Source organism: Peromyscus leucopus, chromosome 3 (assembly GCF_004664715.2).
Source record: "Peromyscus leucopus breed LL Stock chromosome 3, UCI_PerLeu_2.1, whole genome shotgun sequence".
NCBI classification, from domain to species: domain Eukaryota; kingdom Metazoa; phylum Chordata; class Mammalia; order Rodentia; family Cricetidae; genus Peromyscus; species Peromyscus leucopus.
The window spans coordinates 49,593,485-49,611,148 of record NC_051065.1 but is presented as its reverse complement, the minus strand read 5'-3'; the positions used below and the strand labels follow the sequence as shown (position 1 = coordinate 49,611,148).

General features: G+C 38.4%; 1 protein-coding gene across 1 annotated transcript in view; it reads left to right on the top strand.

Moving 5' to 3' along the window:
• The window catches only part of Ubn2 (ubinuclein 2), a 76,949-nt gene that overhangs the window by 4,598 nt on the left and 54,687 nt on the right, over positions 1-17,664 (top strand). Inside the window, 2 exon segments of the mRNA XM_028889313.2 lie at positions 3,313-3,405; positions 13,864-13,965. Of these exon segments, the coding sequence (XP_028745146.1) occupies positions 3,313-3,405; positions 13,864-13,965 (195 nt within the window).

Genomic DNA, 17,664 nt, shown 5'->3' with positions numbered 1-17,664 from the left:
CTGTAAAGAGAAAACGAGTGATAGTGGTGCTGCTGTAACTGTACTGTCACAGACTTCTGTGGATTCTGTCGCTTGTCACCGCTTGTGTGGATAAGGCCTATGAAAGATTTGAACATGCCACTAAGATCAAAGGAGAAAATCATTGGTTGACTCTACTCATAGGTAGCTGATCATTTGCAGGTTGTTTCACCTTGGGGGATTCTTCTTGAGGGTTTATTGGGAAAAGAGATGATTCTTTGTGGGAGTGTGTAGCCCAGGTTAGCCTCAAACTTCTGTCAGATTTCCTGATTCAGCTTCCTGAGTGCTAGGATTGCAGGCATTATTCTTTTTTGGTTCTGTGTAGCTTTGGAGCCTGTCCTGGAACTCACTTTGTAGACCAGGCTGGCCTCAAACTCACAGAGATCCACCTGCCTCTACCTCTCCAGTGCTAGGATTAAAGGTGCGTGCCACCACTGCCCGGCTGCAAGTATTATTCTTAACTGTAAAGGAGAAGTTTGTTTTAATTTTATAGACCACATGTAAACAAGAGTTAGATTTCAATGCCTGTATAATGAAGTACACAGAATACTTTAAAATAGGCTGGTCATGGTGATGATACACAGGATATTGAGGCAGGATTGTGGGTTTGAGGCCATTTAGACTGTATAGTGAAATCTGATTTTGAAAAAAAATTTAGAATGACATTTAAAGGTGAGATGGAGAGGTAGCTCAGTAGTTAAGAACACTAGCTGCTCTTTCAAAGGACCCAGGTTCAATTCCTAGCACGCACATTGCAGTTCACAGGGGATCTGGCATCCTCACATATACAGACAAAACCCCAATGTAAGTTAAAAATAAATCTTTTAAAAATGGTGATTCTTAGTAAAAATTACAAATCTTTGTGTTTATATTTGCATATATAAAATGAGTCAGGCTGGATTGGGGAAAAAGCTCAGTGGTAGAGCTCTTGCCTAGAATGTGAAAGTCTCTGGGTTCAATAGAACTGTCATAGAACCCCTATCGTACTGATAAGGACCTAGTATTTGAACTACACAGTGTTGGGAGGGAACAATTTATCACAACAAAATATGCTGATTGCTTGCAGTTCTGTGCATCAGCCTCAGGACCGCTATACCCCAAATGTAGTGTTTTATTCCATACCAGACTCACTTTGCTAGTTTGTTTCCACTTGTTTCTGTTTTTCATTCATAATGCCGGTTAGGATAAGAGATTCTATAAATATTATTACGTTTAAAATTTTATTCTAAATCAACTCTTTAAAATCTAAGGAATCCCCTCCCCCCTTCATTCTGATGTGCTGGGAAGGATGAACCAACCCTCTGTCTTCATCCTGTCTTTTTTTTTTTTTTTTTAAAGATTTATGTATTTATTTATTATGTGTACAGTGTTCTGTCTGCATGTATGTCTGCATGCTAGGAGAGGGTTCCAGATCTTATTACAGATGGTTGTGAGCCACCATGTGGTTGCTGGGAACTGAACTCAGGGCCTCTGGAAGAGCAGCCAGTGCTTTTAACCTCTGAGCCATCTCTCCAGACCCTGTCCATGTTTTCTTGTCATTTTTTAGGCTGATTATGTGTAGGTCTTTATATCTAGGATGAATACCAAATTCAGGTCTTTGTCTTGGTTTTAATTATTTGAAGCTGCTATATAAGCTTAAAAAAAATTAACCCTCACACCTTTAATCCCAGGAGGCAGAAGCAGCTGGAACTCTGTGAGTTCAAGGCCAGCCTGGTCTACAACATGAATTCAAGGACAGCCAGGGCTGCTATACAAAGAAACTCTTGTCTCAAAAAACAAAAAGAAAAAGAAAAAACTCTAAAAATTTGTTTTCAGATGAGTGTGATTGGGCACACCTTAATCCCAGCACAAGGGAAGAGAATCAGAAGGATCTCTGAATAACAGAAGGATCTCTGAGTTCCAGCCTAGCCTGGTCCAACTAGGGAGTTCCAGGTCAAATGCTACATAGTAAAACTTTGTCTCCAAAAACAAACAAACAAACAACAAACCAAATTTACTTTCAAAGTAAATTTTCTGAAATTGGATTTAAAAAAGTACTTTTTTTTTTTAAAGGTAGCTCTTAGCCTTTTTGTTTATTGAAAATCATTACATGTAAGACATATCTGCTGAAATAGTAAACTCAGGTCAGTGCAAGCCTGGCAACTTGAGTTCTATCCCCAGAATCCACAGAAAGGTGCAAGGAGAGAACCAACTTCACACAGTTGCCCTATGACCTCCACATGTATGCACTTGCCCACCTACCCCCATCATGCGGCACTTAATAATAATAATACATTAAAAAATTTTTTAAAACATTAGCCGGGCGGTGGTGGCGCACGCCTTTAATCCCAGCACTTGGGAGGCAGAGGCAGGTGGATCTCTGTGAGTTTGAGGCCAGCCTGGACTACCAAGTGAGTTCCAGGAGAGGCGCAAAGCTATATAGAGAAACCCTGTCTCGAAAAACCAAAAAAAAAAAAAAAAAAATTTAAAACATGGTAAAGTCAGGAAAGGATACAATTTTGTCTGTTTTGGCAAGTGGGTGGTGAATGTAGGATCTTTGCTCATAGTGTGTGAGTGTGTCTGTGTTTTAAACTATATTAGAACAATGTTTTATTCTACACTGTTAGAAGGAAGCCATGGTGAGCTATTGCATTTTTTTTTTTTTTAGCTTTATGTATTCCTTGAATGGATATCCATTTACAGGAGACAGGTGATAATAGAAATTATTGATTCTAAGTTTTCAGCAGAAAGCCAGGGCAGCTGCAGATACTCAAATAATAACTTTTAAGCATATGACGAATCTTGATTCTATAATGAATAATTTGGATACCTTTTTAGGGTTCTTTCATAGCTGAATCAGCCCTTTTTAGGGATAATATCAAAATAAAATTTGTATTTTCATTTTTACCTATGTTGGTCTAAGGAGAGAGATTGCTTTATTTGGGATGGGGTGGCCATATGGTCCTTTTGCAAGTCAATTTTGATGTTGAATTCTTGACCGTCAAAAAACTGTACAGTGCGTGTAAGTCTATTAACTGCAGATACTTTCCTTCTGTGAACCATCATTTTTTTTTCAAAATAGCTTTTAATGCTTTTGACCTATTTGTTAGGAAAAATTAGCTAATTGAAATTTAAAGGGAGAGTCAAGTCGGGAAAATAATATTATGGATGTAGTTCTAGAATATATAATATTGAATGCCTATTTGATATGCTAGTCAGTTATACTGAACTATAGTTGATATATGATTAGTATATGGCAGTCCAGTTGAAGTAGTTCTAATACTTCTGTTTCTTTCCCCATTTCCTTTGAATCAGAAGAAGCTTGTTCATACAGAAGACCCATTTAATGATGAGCATAAGGAGAGGCAAGAAGTGGAAATGTTGGCTAAGAAGTTTGAAATGAAATATGTGAGTATACTAGTGTTCACCTAGGTCATTTTGCCCTGTTGGCCTCTTTTCTTTGTGCAGCTAGTTGGGAGGGCCTATAAATAGCAACTGCTTACTTATCTTGATCTCACAAATTGAAGCTGAATGAATGGTTTTGACAGCCAGACAGTTTTACAGGTTTGTCCTGACTGTGTTAGTAGGCTGCATTCATTATAGTCCTAAAATCTAGGCAGTTTGCTTAACAAATCTTACAATACAAAGTATAAGGTAAGTAATACTTACCATACCTCACAGGTGAACAGAATGAAGCTCTAAGCCTAAGGTTACATGACTGGTCCATGGTCACAGAGGGTCAAGAACAGGCAGCGCATCTAGCTGTGTGTAGCTCTAATCTGCTCCACCCCCACTGTGGAGAATGTTCTCTTGTTCATCACCCTTCTTCCCTCTTAAGAGAGTAAGCCTCTTGGTTCAGAGTCTGTCAGGATCAGTATAAAACTTCTTTGTGTTATATTTACCTTAAATATTCATGTATATCCTATATTACATGCAACAACATATTAGTTCTTATTTTAATATTTATTTTGTTTTGTTTTTAAAGGGATAGTGATAAATTTGGTGATCGAAAAGTAATTCTGAGGAGCCATAATAAATGAAATAGTTGAATTGATCATGGTCTGGAGCATGCCTGTAATCCCAGTTCTTTGAGGGCAGAGGCAGGAGGGTCGATACAAGTTTTAGGCCAGGCAGATTGGATTTGCATAGTGAGTTCTAGGTTAGGGCTACCACCTCTCTGTCCCTGTCTCTCTGTCTCTGTCTCTCTATGTTTTTAAAAAATCTGGGTTTTATTTTGGCATTGATTATAAAACAAATATATGTTAGATTGGTAGGATGGTTCATTAGGTAAAGACACTTTCTGCCAAGCCCTATGGGCCTGAGTTTGATTCCTGAAACTCATATGATAGGAAATCTGACATTGGCAAGTTGTCCTCTGAACTCCACATTTCTATCATGTGTACATGTCTCTTCTCTCAAAATAACTACATGTAAAAATGTTCTCTATCTATCAATTTATTTATTTATTTATTTATTTATTGGGGCAGGGTTTACTATATAGCCCTAGCTCACTGGAACTCACAGACCAGCTTGTCTCTGCCTCCCAAGTGCTGGAATTAAAGTTGTATGCCACCATGCACAGCAAAAAATAAATAAATTGATTGATTGATTTAAATAATTCTATACATTTTGTTCAGTGACGTCACAATCAATTGTGAAATGCCTTAGCAGTCCCCTCAGATAGAGTATTGGGAAGTGGATATTATAAAAGCCTGTAATCATTTTAAGAATTTTATCCCTCATTGGTGAGCCATAACTTCTGAGAAGTTAGAGCACTTGGGGAGCCTCCTCAAGTCTGCTTTTTCCTCTTTTTTGTCCTTTTATTGGGTATGGTCCCTAGGACTCAGCTTGGTAAAGTTTTGGATAGAGTTTGGGCAAGCTTGTTAAGATCACTACAAATTGAATTCTACTCATAAAACATAGATACCGGTAAATTTAGTGTTCTATATAGACTAACATTGGCCTGCAGCCAGGCCGGATGTGGTAGTTCTCTGTGAGTTCAAACTGGTCTACCTAGCAAGCTCCAGGACATCCAGAACTACATAGAGAGACCTTGTCTTGAAAAATAAAACAAAAATGAAACAAACAAAAAAAATAGTGTGGAACCAGTCCACCATAGTTGTAGATTCTGTCTCCTTGGATCCAACCAACTGAAGATCAGATATATTCAAAACAAGGAAACATGTACCTGTATTTTACATGTGAAGTTTTTTTTTTTTTAGTTTTATTCCTTAAACAATACAGGTTCATAGTTATATAACATTCACATTGTATTAGATATTATAAATATTTAGAGCTAAAGTATACAGCGGGATACAAGTGGGTTATATATAAACACTATGATTTTTATATAGGATATTTGAACATCTGGAGATTTTGTTAGGGGTCCTGGAACCAATCCAGGATATAAAGGGTTGGTTAAATATTAAAATCATAAAATGACCTTTTTAAAACAACTCTGAGGAAGAGGGTAGTCTTTTTTCTTTTGGCTTTTAGAAACAGGGTTTTGCTATGTGGCCCTGGCTGTCCTGCCACTTGCTCTGTAGACCAGGCTGGTTTCAAACTCAGAGATTCACCTGCCTCTGCGTCCAAAGTGCTGGGAGTAAAGGTGTGTGCCACCACACCGGGCTTCAGCAACTTTAAATCCCTGAAGACCTATTGTGAAACAGCAGTTTTAGGACACGTGGAAGATCTTACACCTATAAGTGTTGGTTGTCAAAGTGTGTGTTGGCGTTTCTGTACTGTTGACTGTTTCTACCTATTTAAAACTATGCTCTATCCAATAGGAAGGTTGAAATTAGCATGGATATAAAAAGGTACAATTGTAGAGGGCTGTGGTACAAGTTAAGAAGTTTTGTAACCAAGATGTTTTCGTCTGGTTGTAAGACTGGAGTCTTATCAATTAATATCCTGCTTCTTCTGTCTGCCATAAGTGATCAGTGACTGTTGATGTCTTTTACTGTCAATGGCAGTGGGGTCCTGTGCTAGGAATGGCGTGTTTGTATTTCAGTTTCCTAATGCTGTAATTCCTCAGCATTGGCCTGAGATACTGATTATCAGGTTAAGCCAGTACTAATGACTCAGTAAGTAATAGTCTGAGTCATTATGGAGTGCTTGGAAAAAGAGCTTTAAAGAGGGCTCTTCACTTGAGATATAACAAAATGTAAGTTTTGTTTTGTTTTTCGAGACAGGGTTTCTCTGTGTAACAGCCTTAGCTGTCCTGGAACTAGATTTGTAGACCAGGCTGGCCTTAAACTGCCTGCCTCTACCTCTAGAGTGCTGAGATTAAAGTCATGTGCTACCACATCCAGCTAAAAATGGAAGATTTTTAAAATTCATTTCCATACAAATTTCTATGGAAATAAATTTTGATTTTTATAAGGTTTACTTAATGTGTAAACTGTACAGTATAAAAGGGTTTAGAAAATTATGAATTCAGACTGATTCTGTTGCAAGGAACAGTTTTGTCCTAAAAATACTGAAAAAGAGTGATTCAAAATAGGTGTGTGTAGAAGGAAGGACACATTGCCAATCTGTCTTGAGTTCCTTTATGTAAAATTTTAATGTTTTAAATTTACAGTGTATATGCTCCTTTTGGGCATCTGGATATGTTGTTCCAAGCCAGACATGATGGTGCATGCCTGTAATCTTAGTACGTGGATGCTGAGGTAGACAAGTTCTAAGAACAGCCTAGGTTACATAGCAGGTTCCAGCTATGGGACTGGAGTTGGAGATGTGTGTAAACTGCCTTGTGGGTGTTCGAATCACTCCTCTGCAAGAGCAACAGGTGCTCTTAACTGCGGAGCCATCTCTCCAGCCACCTGTTTTTAAATTTAAAAAAGTACATATATGTATTTTATGTGGTGTGTGTTTGGGTGCACACATGCACATCACTGTGTGGATATCAGAGGAAATCTATCTTTTTTTCTCCTTCTACTATGTAGGTCTTGGGGATCAAGCTTTGTTGTCTGGTTTGGCAGCAAGTGTCTTTACCACTGAGCCATCACTCTTGGCCCTCAGAAGTTGAATGAATACTCTTAATGTCCTTTCTGTAAATAACCTGAGTTGTAAATATATTTTACAAATTGTTTTTCTTACTCCCTGTATTTATTATTTATCTTCTTTTGCCGCACTGTTTTTTTAATGGCTGTTAGCATTGAATGGCTATGCCATAGTTGATATGATTTATAGTTATGTCATTGATGCTGTTATTGGTAGGATTTTTGGTGAGATTACAGATTAATATTATTGTAGTCAAAGCTTTAGTTAATTCTTTTTGATAATCTCTTTAAGATTCACACTTAAAAAGATTCACACTTAAAAAGATTCACACCTATTTAACAGCACTACCATTCTGCTCCATTAAACACTAACAATTAACAACAGTCATTTTTAGTGGCAACAAGCTGGTAACCTTGACTAGACACACGTGCTCCTAAATCTAATTACCAATAAGCTGTTTGCTGTCTGCATTTGCTCACCACAACAGACAGATTTGCTGTTTGTATTGTTTTTAGATTTCCCCAGGCAAATTGTAGTCACTTAATCTCCTGCCCTGAAAGTATTTGATGAGCAGAAAAGAGTGGTTGCGATTTTAGTTAGCATCCTAGAGAACAATTTAAAACTCAGGCTTAGCTGTGAGAGGCAGCAGGTTTCATTGAGGAGTAAGAGTCCATATAAAGGGAAAGCATGAGGAAAGATGAGCACATGTGCTTAGGATGGGAATTTCAGTGGTCTAAAAAGCTCATGTCAGAACATTTTAAAAGAAAGGTGGGTAGGCGGTCAAAGTGAACATGCAGAAAGCCTTGAATTTGTGAATATTAAGGCTTTTGGTTTTGTCTTGTAATAAGGATGTTTCTGGGACAGAAGATTATAGGGAGTTGTAATTTTGAAATAGTCATTAGAATGTAGTAAAGGTAAACTTGAGGGACATGAGACAAACCAAGGGACTGAATACATTTAGGTAAAAACAATGACTAGCTTTCTAGACCTGACAGTTAGAATGGGAAGGAAGCTGAAGGTGTGACTAAACTGACAAACAAAGGTTCTTGTGAGAAAGACTTGAAGTAGAAAGAAATAATAATTCTCGTTTTGACCCCAACTCTAGCAAAAATTAAAAAATTAGAAGGGAGAGATTGAGAAGGAAGGTAGGTAGAGAAGAAAGAAAAAAAAAGAATAATGACACTTTGAAGATCAAAATTAGAGGTATTTTTGGTTGTGAGCCTAACCTTTAACAGCTGAGCCATTTCTCCAGCCCCATAATTAGAGGTATAATTTAACTACAACTTAATAATTTTAGTTGTACAACTTGGTGAATTTTAATAAATGCATATAGTCTCTAAGTGCCACTACAGTCGCGGTGTAGGCCAGTTTCATCTCCCCACAAAGTGTTCTTGTGTATCTTCGCAGACAGTCCTACCTCCTTGACACTCTCTGGTCTGTTTTGTTTCTGTAGGTTTTTGTTTTTCTAGAATTTCCTGTAAATGAACTTTTCCTGTGTGTGGCTTCTTTGGTTTAGCATGGTGCCTTTGAGAGTCATCTGTGTGTCTTATGTGTCAGTGAGTATTTTATTCATTCAGCACATGAGGGATATTGTGATGTTTTCAGAGTTTGAGGGTTTTTATTTATTTTTATAAAACATTTTTCTATTTTCTGCTCATGTGGAGGTCAGAGGATAACCTCCAGGAACTGGTTTCCTAGATTGAACTCAAGTCACCAGACTTGGCTGCAGAGCGTCTCCACATGCAGAACCATCTCACTGGCCCCAGTTTTCAGATTTTGACTATTACCCATAAAGCTGCTCTAAAAAAAAAATCACAGTATACATTTTATATTAACATCCATTTTCAATCTAGGCATGGTAGCTCATGTCTGTAACCTCAGCACTTGGGAAGCTGAGGCAGGAGGATTGTCACAGTTGTTCAGGTCATTCTTGGGCTATGTAGTAAGTTCAAAGGTAGCATGGGGCTATGTAGTAATAACTTACCTTTCTATTGTTTTGTTTTTGTTTTTGTTTTTTTCTGAGACAGGAATTCTCTGTGTAACCCGGCTGTCCTGGAACCAGCTCTATAGACCAGACTAGCCTCGAACTCAGAGATCTGCCTGCCCCTGCCTCTCGGAGTGCTGGGATTAAAGGCATATGGCGCTACTACTTGGCATGATAGCTTATCTTAAATAAATGTGTGGGCAACGAAATGGCTGGCAGGTAAAAGTACGTGCTGCCAAGCCAGATGACCTTCCACATGGTAGAAGAAAACCAACTTTTGCAGGTTGTTCTCTGGCTTCCACATGTGTGTTGTGTTATGGGCCCACACAGAATAAAAAGACCATACATTTTTACTGTGCATTCTCTTTTTCCTGTGGTGTGCATGTTTGTGTTTGTTATGTGTACCTGTGTGCTCTCAGGTGTGTATGAAGACAAGATCTTACTTTCTGAGGCAGGATATTTTACTGAATTGATTGGCTAGACTGGCTGGCTAGTGAGTTCTGGGATCTGTCTCCCTCTTTCCTCCCTCCCTGTACTGGTGTTACAGACATGTAACACTGTGTCCCTTCTTACAAAGTGGCTGTATTACTTTGATTGGTTGCTTGGTTGGTTTATTTTGTTTCATTTTTGAGGCAGGGTCTTTCTGTGTGTGCAGCCCTGGCTGTCCAGGAACTCCTATGGAGACCAGGCTGGCCTCGAACTCACAGAGGTCCGCCTACTTCTTCATTCTGAGTCCTGGGATAAAGGCGTGCGCCACCATGCCTGGCTGCTTGTTGTTTCTGAGGCACTATCTTACTCTATAGTCAAGGCTAGTCTCAAACTCATGATCTTCCCCAGGTGCTGGAATGATAAGTGTAGGATTCACACCTGCCTATTGTATCCCTTGCTATCTCCACAAGTGTTGAGTTCCTCCATACCCTTTTTAACACTTGCTGTTTTCACTCTTAACTTTATCAGGTAATGAAGTATGTGTGCTCTTGAGTAGATGAAGGGCAGAGGATAGCTCTTGGGAGTCATGTTTCTCCTGCCATGAGTGGAATCGGAGGATTAAATTTGTATGCAAGCTCCTCTAACCTATGAGCCATCTCATTAGCACACTACAGTAAGCATGAAACCAATGGGGAACTGTGTGGGAGAAGCTAACCTGGAGACATGTGGCAGTGGACACTGATTTGTATTCTGACACTGAGTTGAAGGCTCTAGCTAAAAAGTAATCCCACAAGCTCTGTAACTTCTACAACTTTTCTACATAGAAACAAGTCTTTGTGACCATTGACAAGTTACTTCTCCTTTCTAAGCTTTGGGTTTTTTGTTTTGTTTTTGTTTTTTTGCTTTTTTGTGGAATGTGAAATAAAAGATGGATGTGCTTAGGGTAAGATCTGGTTCAGATCTGCACTCAGTGATCAGTAGCTGTTGTCGTCATGATCTAATTACATATTAGGGGAGTTAAATACACACTTTATGCCTCCAGTAACTGCTGATGTTGAGATTGCTTCACTTTTTCCTTTGAAACTAGTTTAATTAGGTTTGTTCCCCATGTGATAGCCAAGTGATTTCTGTTAAACTTTTATCTGTATAAGTGTATAGCTGCATTTGTCTTGTCTCACAATAAATGTCTTAGGAAAGACTTGTCTAGTCATCTGTCAGAAAGCACTCCATACAACTTTCATGTGATTTCCCTTTTTACTGTCTATAATTGGTGTAGTCATTCATCTTCCTTCTGGCTACAGTACCATTCAGTCCATAAAGGCTGGCACCTGTGGGTGGGTGCTTGGTAAATTGCTTGAAGTGGTTATCTTGTTTTTAGTTCTTTGGGGATAAGAACTTAAATTCTGGGGGCTAGAAAGATGGCTCAGTGGTGAAGAGCACTTGTGCTCTTGCAGAGGACCTGGGTTGAGTTCCCAGCACCAATATGGCAGCTTATACCTGTCTAGAACTCCAGTTCCAGAGGATTCAGTGCCACTTTCTGGACTTTGTGGGCACCATGTATGCCCATGGTACACATACATACATGCAGCAAAACACTCAGATGCGTAAAATAAGTATAAATAAAAGCTTTAAAAGAACTTAGTCATGTCTGATATTTTAGCATATTGCTTTCTTAAACTTCCTGTGTAGAAGATTGAGTGGCATTGAATTTTCAGTTTTCTTGCCTCTGCTTCCCAAGACTGGAATTGCAGGCATGCTTTCTATAGCTTAAGTTCCTGACATATGTTTTGGAGGACTGCTAGAAAGAGAACCAGGACTGCACATAGGCTAAGCATGCCCTCTGCCTTAACAGATACTCTCAACTCTTTAGTGATTGGAAATACAGTATGTAATTCTTAGTAGAATTACTGGTTAAATAAAATGAAAATTTAAAAAGTTTTAACACATTCCCATTTTGATAGTAATGATTCATACATAGGAAATTTGGGAAATAAGCAAAAGAAGAAAAATGTAAATTGTATTACTAAATGTTTTACGGAGGCTTTCACGTTGCTTTTCATAAAGTTGGTTGATGAGGTCTTTTCTAGTGGTGTCTGATGAGTCCCATCCTCCATTTTTCTAAGATCTTGAAGTTTATAGTGTAGTAGATGAAATAGGTGTTGTTAACCCCATTTGACTGATGAACTATTCCCCACTGAGGTTTTTTGGGGGGTTGGGCATGGATTGAGACAAGTTAGATGGTTCAGTGTCAGTATATCTGGCAAACAGCATTCAGTTAGAATTACCTTTGGAAATTAGCCTAAAGGGAGGCACTGCCTTAGAGACATTGCTCATATTCCAGGGCAGCCCTTTCCCCTCAAACACCATTGTCTTTGAAGTTAGTTTCTATTAAAGACACATTGCCTTAAAGGTATCAATCTTTAAACTAAACGCTTAATTTGCATTGAAGTCCACCCTGTGAGAACTGGAACCAAGTGACAGAGATTCGCATCTTCCTTTCATCCTTTCTGCAAAGCCCGCTGTGGCTTGGAAGGAACATGTTGATAGGCTCGATCCTTGGCACAGTTTCATCTTCCTCCTCTTCCCTCTTCTTCTTTTCCTTGCTTTCCTTTCCCCTATCACTGACTAGAAAGAGAAACAGGATGGGGAGACGGTGCAGGGATGCTTACAAATCATAGTTGGGTTTGAATCTGTAAATGTAAATATCCAAAATGAGGCTAGAAGCAGAAGTCACATACCTGTTTGTTTTCATGGTACCAGTGGAAGGCTGCTTCCTGTTTAAACTGCTTATCCCAAGCTTATATGGACCTTCAAGAGTTCAAGTAGCATTTTCTATCTGAGATATAATGAGCTCTTTATGCTGTGATCAGCTAGGGTCAAAATAAGGTATAACTTGAATAATGCAATCTCCAAGAACTGGTTTGTTTTGCTTTAGAAACATTTCATTTAAAAATAATTATAGGTTGACAAGTTTCAAATACAGTAGAAGGAGACTCTTGTTCTCAACACCCAGCTAGATACGCCCAGGGGTTATACCTCACATAACTGCAGTCATCAGAACTGGAGAGTGGACCTTGGCACAGCACACTTGCAAATAGACTAGACAACAGATCTTGATCTGAGTTTATCAGTTCCTGTCTATGCTTGTTTTTCATATTCCTGCATGTCTATGTGTGTAACTATATAACATTTAGGTATAACTTGTTTTTCATATTCCTGCATGTCTATGTGTGTAACTATATAACATTTAGGTATAACTTTAAGAATAATTTTTGGGAGCTGGACAGCTGGCTCAGTGGCTAAGAGAATGTAGTGCTCTTGCAGAGCACCTGAATTTGGATTCCAGCATCCACATCAGGTAGCTCACAACTCTGTAGTACCAGTTCTAGAAGATCTGATGCCCTCTTCTGGCTCCTGAGGGCACCTGCATATGCATGCATACATACATACATATATACATGTATATGTGTATATACATATATCCACACACAGGCACACAGCACACATACAACTAAAAATAAAAAAGAAGTCTTAAAAAATAAAAAACAAAGACGGGAGACAGATGGCTCAGTGATTAATTAAGATCCCTTGTTGATCTTACAGATGGCACAGGTTAGATTCTTAGCATCCGTAATTAACTCCAGTTTCAGAAAATCCAATGTTCTCTTCTGACTTCTGAGGGAAACCAGGCATGCATGTGTGCACATACATATATGCAGGCAAAACATTCATACATACAAGATATAAAAATTACTTTTTAAAGACTAATTTTTATTTCGTGTCTGTGTGCACACAAGCCTCTTTCTTATGTGTGTGGCACATGTGGAGGTCAGAGGATAACTTTGAGAATGAGTTCTCTCCTTAAGCTTATCTAGATCAACTGTTTTTCTATTCTTTTTTGGAAACAGGGTAGCTCTAGCCATCCTAGAACTCACTATATAGACCAGGCTGCCTTGAACTCACAGAGATCTACCTGCCTCTGCTTCCCAAAAGTGTGGATTAAAGGTGTGTGCCACTATGTCCAGCAAGATTGACTGTTTCTTAATATTTCCCTTGGCTTTCGTAATCGTGAGGGCTCTGAAGAACACTGAGCACTTATTTTGTAGCCTCATGGCTGAATAAGGGTTATAGGCTTTTGAAAGGAAGACTACAGAGTTGAATGGTAATTTTTACTATGTCAAGGATAGATGCCATCAATTGATTTACCATTGATAGTGTTGACTATGGCTGAGGAAGTGTTGACAGATTTTCCACCTTAGAGCTACTTTGTCTGGCTTGTTCTGCTCTGAGGTAGCAGTCACTAAGTGTAGTTTACATGCAAGGTGTGGGGAGACCCGGTTGCCTACAGAGGGCTTCTCGACAAAAATTATGTGAATTATTCTACTAGGTGTTTTTTAAATTTATGGAAACAGTACAGGTACTGAATAGTCTAATGTATTTCTTCTTTGCAGGGTGGGAAAGTCCGTAAACACCGGAAGGATCGGCTACAAGATTTAATTGATATAGGCTTTGGCTATGATGAGACAGATCCATTTATTGATAACTCAGAGGCTGTGAGTATATATCTTTAATATGGCAGTAAACTTTTGGCAATAGAAGTCAAGGCAAAGTAACAAAATATTTCAATGGATGTTTTGATTTGTGCTTTTAAAAGCTGTTTTCATAGTTTGAAGGGTTTTTTTTGTAAATACTATAGATTGACATTTTTGTAATGTTGACTTGTTCATGGTAAGTTGTTACTATATTGCTGTCATAGGCCAGGCTTTGGCAAACTATCTATAAAGGGCCGTGTGGTAAATATTTTAGACCATGGGCCATATGGTGTCTGTTACAGCTGTTCTACTATAGAATATGTAAGTGAATTAGTGTGGCATTGTTAAGAGTAACACTTTCCTGGGAGACCGTGAAATTTAAACTCATGTAATTTTCATGCATCATATTATACTTAATCTGATGCTTTTCCCACCAGTTAGAAAACGCAAAATTCATTTCTGGCAGGTGGAGTGACAAATTGTTAGGCTGAGCTTGGCTGCAAGTCCTTGTTTGCCAATAAGGTGGTAGACTGTTACATGTAGTTTGTGAGCTTTCAGATCCTACAAGAATCTTGTGACACTAATAGTTGCGTATTTTCAGGTGCGTAGTTAGCATTAATTCCTGGAGAAATCATTACTCCTTGCCCAAACTAAGAAATAATATTTGTTTGTTTGTTTTTCTTTTTCTAGTCTTGGGCTTCTCTGTGTAGCCCTGGTTGTCCTGTAACTCACAGAGACCTGCCTCTACTTGCCAAGTGCTGGGATTAAATGCATGTACCACGCCACCCAGTGGGAAGTAAAGTTTCAAAAAAGGAAAAAGGCATAGTGTTGTACACCTGCAGTACCAGAATTGGTACAGTAGAGACGGGGAAATCAGAAGGTCAAGGTCATTCTTGAATACATAGTAAATTGAGGGTAGTCTGGGACCTGTCTTAATATCTGAGACCCTGTTTATAACCATGAGCACACAGCTGGGCGGTGGGGGCCCACACCTTTAGTCCCAGCACTTGGGGGCAGAGCCAGGCACACTGACATGAGCACAGTCAGTCATTAGTACACATAGAAAGAAGCCCATACTGGGAAAGGGATCAAGTTCTAACCAGAAGCTGAAAACAACTCTAGTAAGCTTAATCAAGGATGGAAAACATTGATGCACTTGTCTTAATTTTTTAGCATTTTTTAAAATGATTTATTTATTCTTATTTTATGTACATTGGTGTTCTGCCTGCATGTGTGTCTGTGTAAGGGTGTCAGATCCCCTGGAACTGGAATTACAGACAGTTGTGAGCTTCATGTGGGTGCTGGGAATTGAACCCAGGTCCTTTGGAAAATCAGGCAGTGCTCTTAACTACTGAGCCATCTCTCCAGCCGCCGCACCCCCGTGCATTTTTATTATGTGTATGTATATATGTATGTATGTGTCTGTGTATGTGCCCAAGGAGGTATCGGAGGTGTCAGCTCCCTGAGGCTGCAGTTCAGAAGTTATGAGGTGCCTGATGAGGGTGCTGTGAATCGAATTTGGGTCTTTTGTCAGAACAATAAGTGTTTTTAACCACTGAGCCATTTCTCCAGCCTCCTGATATCCTTGTCTTAACTAAGATTTAGTGAATTAGCATTTCTGGATATAAGGCTTAAACAGGATTTTTTTGTTACTAGGATTACTTTGGTTTTACTTTTCTAGCTTTTTAAAGAATTATTTATGGTCCTGGGTAGATGGCTCAGTTGAAAAAGTGTCTGCCATGCAAGCATGAGAACTTGAATTTGGATCTCCAGCACCCCCCTAAAAGCTAGGCACTACAGTGCCCAGCACTGGGCAGGCAGATTCTGGGGCTCACCAGTCAGTTTTAGTCTGAACAAGTCCGAGAGTTCCAGTTTCAGTGAGAGACCTTGTCTTGAAAAAGAAGATGAAGCCTGACACACAGCCCCTCTGGCTTCCATACACTCATGTGCACTCTCATACACATACAGACAACATGCAATACATAAACAAATCAGTTATTTTTATGATAAATCAGCAATAAAGCACAAGATGGTTATGAAGTAGAAGTTATTTGCCAAATGTCCTCCACCAAAAAGTAAACATGAAACTTCTTTTGTAGTCATTAAAAAATTCTGTGTCTAATAAACATTCAGCATGTATATCTTTGTAAAAAAATTTATGTATTTTAAATATTCTTCATTGAAATTCAACATTTTAGTGGTACTTATATATTAGTGCATAGTATGCTGATTTTAATGTATATTTAACTGATTTTAATTAATGTAATTTTAATTCTCAGTGTTATGTTTGCAGGTAGTTGAACGTCTTGTCTTGCATTCATCTACTTGAATAAATACATATTCAGGATATTTTTATTTTAAGTTTTGAGACAGAGTTTCTCTGTGTAACAGGTCTAGCTGTCCTTGACACAGAGATCTACCTGCCTCTATTTCCCAAGTGCTGGGATTAAAGATGTGCGCGCCACCACCTCCTGGCTATATAGAGTTCAAATATGTGGCTGAGGCAAATTGCTAGCCTCAAATTGCTAGGAATTTGTTAGTAATGGGCATATACTGAACTTCTGTTGGGAAGGTGTATTTTGGAATGACTTATAAAACGAGAGCCAGGTAGTCTTTTTGGCAGATACCTATAAACATATTTAGTTTGTTGCTGTTGGTGTTGTTGCACACTTTACTACAGTGGCAGTATGTTAAGCACCAGCTGTTATCACCAGTATGTTTTGATCACTCTAGCATCTGTTTTCTCTTATGAAAGGAGGATGAATTTAGGATAACATGTAAGAATTATTAGTACTCTGTCTTGTAGCACATGAATTAAGGCTTATCATGTTTTACAGTAGGTAAAGTCTGTGTTCTTCCATTCTTATCTGGGTATTAAATTACTCTAATGCTAATGTGTAAGATTATGATATCATCTTCTGCAGTGTGCAGTGATTACTTGGGGTATTCAGAAAATGACACTAGTTAAATATTTTATGATTGACAAATTAGTCTAGCTTTTGCCTGGTTGCATACATAGATGGTGACATATAGAGTTTAAACTGGTAAGAGCTTAAACTGGTATGAGTGATTGGAATGATTGTCAGCATGATGCACTCTGGACATCATGCTCCTAAATTCCTATGGTGTCTTAGCAAAGCATATTAGCAGTGTTCTTTAGAGTAGAGATCCTGCCATTACTAAAACTGTTAGCAGTTGACAAGTTAAGACTGGGATGTTTCTATCTAGAGTATTGACTGTTATTTGGAACTCAGTCTAGATTCTAGTTTTATATATGTTCCTAATTTGACATTTGTTCAAGAAAATATATGTTAGTGTTACCCAGTTTTCTGTGCAATTACTCTCTCCCAGAATTATGTTGAGATTCAAATAAAGTGAATTTAAATATGATAAAGAGCATCAACAAGTATCAAACATTAGTAATAATGCAAATATGTAGATTTAAAATTCTGGCTTACTCAAAAGGAAATTCAGTAATGGAAATTGCATGTACTCATGCTTTTACACAAATAGTTTTTTTTTAAGTTAATAAACTTAATAAGTTAATAAAACTGTGCTTTAGAACAGGTTTTTATTTTTTATTTTTTGAATTTTTTTGAGGTAGGGTCTTACTGTATAGGTTTGGATGCCTTGAAATATGCCATGTAAAGCAGGCTGGCCTCAAACTTTCAAACTCACAGAGATCTCCCTGCATCACCATGCCAAGCTGGAACAGTTTTA